Here is a 5,895-nt window from a genome sequence, read left to right on the forward strand (position 1 = left end):
CCTTTTTTTAAAAAAAAGGTATTTTCTTTTCATAACAAAAATACAAATATCTTCAACCCTAACAAAAGAATTTTATTTGCCACTTAGGCTCTTAGCTCAGTGCTGAATGGAAACGTACCCCTGTCGAAATAGTCTCCTCAGGGGATCGAATTCCAATTCCAATTCCAAAATAGAGGAAACAACTGGTTAATTAATTAAAAATACAAAAGATGATTAAGTAAACAAAATCTGTATAAAAATTGCAGCAATTCCAATTCCAAGATATATATAAGCATGAATACACATGTTGAAACTATACGTTTATCTAACCAAAGTGTAGCTTTATGTATGGAAGCATTGTGTAGTATATATTCTTTATACGTAGCTAGCTAAAAGCAAAAAAAAAAACTAATTATCTCTCTACTTAATTTCACCAACTTACCCACGATTCATTTCAGAGTGAAGTTTAAATAACTTTTGGGATCAATAATTTATATGGAGAGTCCTATCCTGCCAAGTCATGGAGAAGCTGTGCGCCCATCAAATTCCTGTATGGTAGATTTTGTCCTTCGCCATCCAAAAGAGAGTACTGAACTGTTTGACATTCTTCAATCTGGTCTCTTGGATAGAACAGTGAACTCTGAGTTGCTGGTGGAAACGCTAAGCTCACCCCGCTTCCTCCTGCATGCTGCTGTAACCCTAGCGTCAAAGACACTCCACCGTTGAAGCTCTGGTTGGCATTCTGATCATTACTATTGAAAGAAACCATGCCGGATGAGTGGTGCGCGTAAGATGAAAAATCAAGCTCCACAGACCCAAATGTGTCCGTGACTCGTCCCAAACATTGTTCTTGGGGATTCATGTGGTGGTGGTGGTTCTGGAGTGTTTTGGTGCTGCTCTTTGGGTCGTTTTTGTTATCAGGGTTATGGTGATTGATGATGGTGGACACACACTCGGAGTCAATTCGAACAAGGCGATCCGGTGTTGGCTTCTGATCCTCAGGACGTGATGAAGATGGTAGGTTTTGAACATTCGGGTTAATTTCATCGTTGGGATCGTTACCCCCTTCCGAGGAAGCCATATTGTTTTCACGCTCCTTCACTTCCTCCAAGTACATTTCCTCCACCATTGGCTTCCATAGCCTCACCCTTGCATTAATAAACCAATTCGATACCTGCTTCGAAACATACATGTCACCGAACGGGGTTTTCAATTTTCAAATCAATATTTATATGTAATTAATATTATTATAATATAGGACTTGGCTTGGTCCTATAATGATATGTTTAGTATATATTATGAATGACTTAAAGGCCGTGTACCTAACTCTTATTTGATTATGCAAAATAATTTACGGGAAATCAAAAGTTTATATATATGTTAGGGAGAAATATGTACGTGCCTGGCTTCTCGAGAGACCAGTTTGGCGGGCTAATATATGTTTATCAACATCGCTTGGGTACCTGCAAGAGTTTACCCTCAAAAAATTAATTAAAAATATGACATTTAATTGTACCTAGTAATTAGTGATCAGATATATATATATATATATATATATATATATATATATATATATATATATCACTAGTTGAAAGTAGGGATCATACGGAGGAGATATTACCCACAGAAAAGAATTAGTAATAGAAAGTGGACCATATTAAAGGACTACCCAAATTTACGTATATATAAATATTATAACAAAATACGAAAAAAATGGAATCTGAATAGTGATGCACAGAAACTACCAAAATGTACCATCATAGTTTTTGCAAGCATAAATGATTGAGATTCTCCACGAGAAATCAACTTGCAGTTGTTCTCTCTCTTTTTTTATTTTGGAGAGAACATTGATTCTTTTGCGAAATCTATTTTGTAGGTTACTTATATTGGGAGGTAGCAAGCAATTACAGAAGAAGAATATTAAGCAGAGAGAGAGAGAGAGAGAGAGATTTACGGATGGAGAAAATGCTCAAAAAGCCAAGCCCTCAGAACGGAGACGGATCGCTCGGGAAGACCACGTTGGGGTCTCCAAGGATGGGTTTCCATCATGCTCATTTGTTGAAAGGCCCTTTGTTGTCTCAGTGCTTGGTCAATGACTTTGAGCCTAGGGGTTTCACCCCTTGTTGTGCCTGGTGCAACTGGATCTTTCTCTCCCATGGCTTTCCTTGTCGCCTGAATCTGACCCAATATTCCATCCTTTAAACATCTGAAATGTCTCGACATGGCTTTCAAAGCCAAAGCCGAGTACACTGTGGCAGCTCCATTGCCAGCCACTGCTTCAAACGACGATACCACCGCCTTCATCTGATTACGGTAGTGCCTGTACCTTCTGTCAACCTTGAGAGAGAGAAAAAAAAAAAAAAAAAGGCCAACAAAAGTTAATACATAAATTTTTATTTTGAAAGTTAAAGCTACCATAGAATAAACCATGCTACATATATACAAGTGTATAAAAGAAAAGAAACTAAATGAAATTAGCATGCATGTTGCCAAGAAAAAAGAAAAAAGAAAAGAAAAGGGGATATATAATTATAGAGGTTTGTTTTGTGAAGGTAAATAAAAAGCCTTAATTGTCACGATGCGGGCATTAATGAAAAGTCCGTAGTGGCTGCTCAATTAGTTCAGGAATCAAAATCGAAAGACCCCAAAAATCCCATCAACAACCACACCACCAAAAAGTTAAAGGACCTGGATAGATAGATACTAATTCACTTGGAGTAAAAGCACAATTTTACTCAAACCTTTTTCATATTTTGTGGAACGATCGATAAAGATATTTCCTTGCAAAGTACAAAGGTGGGGAAAACACTCTTAAATGTAACGAAACAATAATATTCGGAAACATATATACCTCTTCCAGCATCGAAAGCAGCTTTGTCTTTCTCTTCTGCAATTCCACGAACTCTAGAGATGTAAGAGAGTGCTTCTTTGAGGAACTGCTACCGTTATCCTCTTCCCACTGCTTGTTCTTGTTGGGCTTTTGCTTTGGCAAATCGCTTTGCTTCGTGCCCAAACAACAAAACTCGTTCAGAAGGTCCTGTGCAGGTATCAAGTACTTGGAGTTCTTGAGCAGGAAATGTCCTTGATAAAGATTCGCAGCTTTAGCACTCAAATACCCATCTTGCAACATCTGTTGTTGTTGTTGTTGTTGCTGTTGATGAACATTCGTGGATTTCCCGAAGAGTCCCTCTCTGGAACTCGACGAAACAAAATCAGGTTGTCTTAGCTCAAAAGATTGCAAGCCAATACTGGAAGGATTGTTTGAACTAAGAGAGAGTGAAAGACCTTGACTTGGCCTTTCGTTTCCTTCACAAGGGAACACACACCTCAAAGAAGAATCATCAACGAGTAATCTATTCTCTTGCCATGGAACTGAATCATGAGCTCCATCGATTAGATTCTCACCACTTGTTTCTGAAATCCCTGATGTGAAATCTGGTTTGTTACTGTACTCATGCTGGTAGAAATTACTACTAGACTCGTTCATAGTCTTGGAAGAGGAAGGACCTGGATGTTGACCAGGTCTTCCGAAGAAACTTTTCCACATGACTGAGTTGGTGTCACTCTGTTGCTGCTGAACGTTCTTTGGAAACCCTATCATTTCCATGCCTGCGGTGAGGTTGAACATCTCCGAGTCGGAGACAAAGCCTTGGATCTGGTTCACTAGATGAGTTTGCATCGTTTGGTTACCCGATGATACATCCGTGTAGCAGAATCCAGTTGAAGACACCATGTCCCTCGATTTGTCTTCACACAGTTGTCGAGCCATGAATGAAAGCTTTGCGTATGTTAATTCTTCTCTGCTTGTTACTATTGTGCTGCTTCCACTTTCGGTTTCTTCTTATGTTGAAGGGATGTTGCTAGTTTCATCAGGATCGAGTCTCCCGCAATAGAATCTAGAAACCACAATTGAAAAAGCATATAAGAAGAAAGGAAGAAAATTGAGTAACTAGCTTGTTTCTGTGGAAGGTAATTAATTAACTCTAAGATCTTACCGTAATGGAAGAGTGGATTGTAAAACCGATCAAAGTAGTGGTGGAGGGAACTAGAAGACGACGACGATGAAGATGGTAAATTGGAGAGTAAGTGATGAGAGGTTCTTTTTCTCAGACTTATTCTCTTAATAAGCCAACATAGAGTGACCACGAAAACCAACCTAAGAAGAAAGATGAGATATACTTCCTCAGAAATAGAAGAAGATCAGGTTTGGGGTGATGATGACCTTCATGCCATGTTCATCATTTGATATCTCTCTCTAGCAGAAGTGGGTCAATGGACCAAGATATAAATACAACCAAAATAGACTTCGTTGGGTTGGATAAAAATAAATAAAAATAAAGGAAATTCCCTCAATTATTTCTTACTTCCAAGCATTAAAAAACATCTAAAACCAGCAACATAAATAATATTATTATAAAATTAATTATTTTAAGTTGAATGAAAATAATTGAATATAAATAAGCATTGTAAGATACGAGTATTAAAAAAAAAAAAAAAACTGACCTTGTCTACAAAGTACTTATGAAGGACCAGGAACAACAGAAAGTAATGATCGTCCTTTGCCTGGTACCTATACTACAAGCCGCCACATGAGTTGCTCTCTGATTTACGAAAATGTTGATTTTGTAACAAATATTGCTTTTTCCACCCACAACCAAAACCAACCCAAACCCAAACCCATAATAATGCTGCCATGATAGAAATTGTAGATTTGTATTTGTTTATTGTTTCGCAATCACGAGCCTTTGGGAATTTTTATTTTATTTTTTTCTCTAAAAAAATGGAGATGGGATTATGAGGATCTTTGTAGGGAAACGAATCCCAAGATCGAAGTCAGCCTAAGTAGGAGTCTTTTCCAGGCTTTTTCAGATGGGTTTCAGCGAGAGAACTCTGTTTGGGATGAGTTTGTGGGCCATACTGCCTCCCTCTGTTCCCTTCCTGAACCAACCCCCCCAAAAAAAATAATAAAAAATAAAGGGTAGCACAAGCAGAGTTTTCTGTTCTGTTCTGTAATCTGTTCTGTTCTTACACAGCAATGAGAGAGAGAGAGTGAAAAGAGAAGGAATAGATGCGCCTGGGTTTGTGTAAAATGTTCCTAAAATAAGGGACTGAGCGTGAGATGAGATATTGAGATGAGGTGGTCCAATCTTTGCCCATCTAATTCTTATTAATTGGTGTATTAAAGCACTCCACCCATCCTCCTATCTCCATTTTGCATGGGACCGCATCTTTTCTTTTTATTTATTCATCATCCAAATTATGCCCCTTCCACGCGCATTTCTATATTCTATTATTCTCAAACCTCCATCACGACCCAAAACTTATCAAGAGTCAATCTAACTGTAATTAACCTTTTATTAAACAGGCACTAAGTTAGGTTTTACTTAATTCTGCGGGCCATTTAATCAAATGATCATAAATCAAAAAGTTTTGTGCAAATTCGGTTCCAATATATATAAGGTGAATGAACTCCGTGCTATATATATGAACATTTAATGTTTTGATGTTAGGTTTTAATTTGTTCGTCAATGATTATTGGCGATTTGTCATTTTGTGATTGAAAATGATCATAATGTTAATAGTAGGTGATTTTCAATCAAAACCAGCTCCAAGCATGTTTTGCATCATGTCTATATTTGCTTTCACATGTTTTAGAAAACATTTTTCTTCTTTTTGGCATTTCGATTTCAAGAAGATGATAAATAATTCACACATCATACATGTGAATAATCTCTGTTAATAATACATGGAGATGGGATGTTTAAAGAATGAAGAACTTGCTCATTCATATATGGCCATGCAAAGAGGCCACGACAAAGGAGGGAAGACACGCGCGAGGGATGAGAGTGGAGGAGTGAAGGTGGCGAACACAGCTTTAAATGTTTGTCTAATAAAAAGCAAGTGGTCCAGTAAGGG

At 37.7% G+C, this 5,895-nt stretch overlaps 1 protein-coding gene across 1 annotated transcript; it reads right to left on the reverse strand.

The window, feature by feature from the left end:
- Nucleotides 1–239: 239 nt before the first annotated feature.
- On the reverse strand, nucleotides 240–5,044 carry LOC133300788 (homeobox protein BEL1 homolog). Its single transcript, XM_061500379.1, has 6 exons — nucleotides 4,483–5,044; nucleotides 3,975–4,135; nucleotides 2,831–3,875; nucleotides 1,934–2,316; nucleotides 1,382–1,442; nucleotides 240–1,153 (listed from the first exon to the last, which is right to left on the reverse strand). The coding sequence occupies exons 3-6, from the start codon at nucleotides 3,746–3,748 to the stop codon at nucleotides 485–487; spliced, it is 2,031 nt and encodes a 676-aa protein (XP_061356363.1). The 5' UTR covers nucleotides 3,749–3,875; nucleotides 3,975–4,135; nucleotides 4,483–5,044; the 3' UTR covers nucleotides 240–484.
- Between the last annotated feature and the right edge of the window lie 851 nt (nucleotides 5,045–5,895).

Source organism: Gastrolobium bilobum, unplaced genomic scaffold (assembly GCF_033153095.1).
Source record: "Gastrolobium bilobum isolate Gb01-03AN ecotype WA unplaced genomic scaffold, APGP_CSIRO_Gbil_v1 utg1531, whole genome shotgun sequence".
Lineage (NCBI taxonomy): Eukaryota > Viridiplantae > Streptophyta > Magnoliopsida > Fabales > Fabaceae > Gastrolobium > Gastrolobium bilobum.

Bases quoted from the DNA above. Each gene is read 5' to 3' on its own strand.
- LOC133300788 (XM_061500379.1), bottom strand. From the start codon at position 3,748: ATGGCTCGACAACTGTGTGAAGACAAATCGAGGGACATGGTGTCTTCA. The intron at 1,443-1,933 runs GTAAATCTCTCT...AAACTCTTGCAG, and splicing joins TTTGAGCATTTTCTCCATCC to GTACCCAAGCGATGTTGATA. The intron at 1,154-1,381 runs GCACGTACATAT...GTTTCGAAGCAG, and splicing joins CTGGTCTCTCGAGAAGCCAG to GTATCGAATTGGTTTATTAA.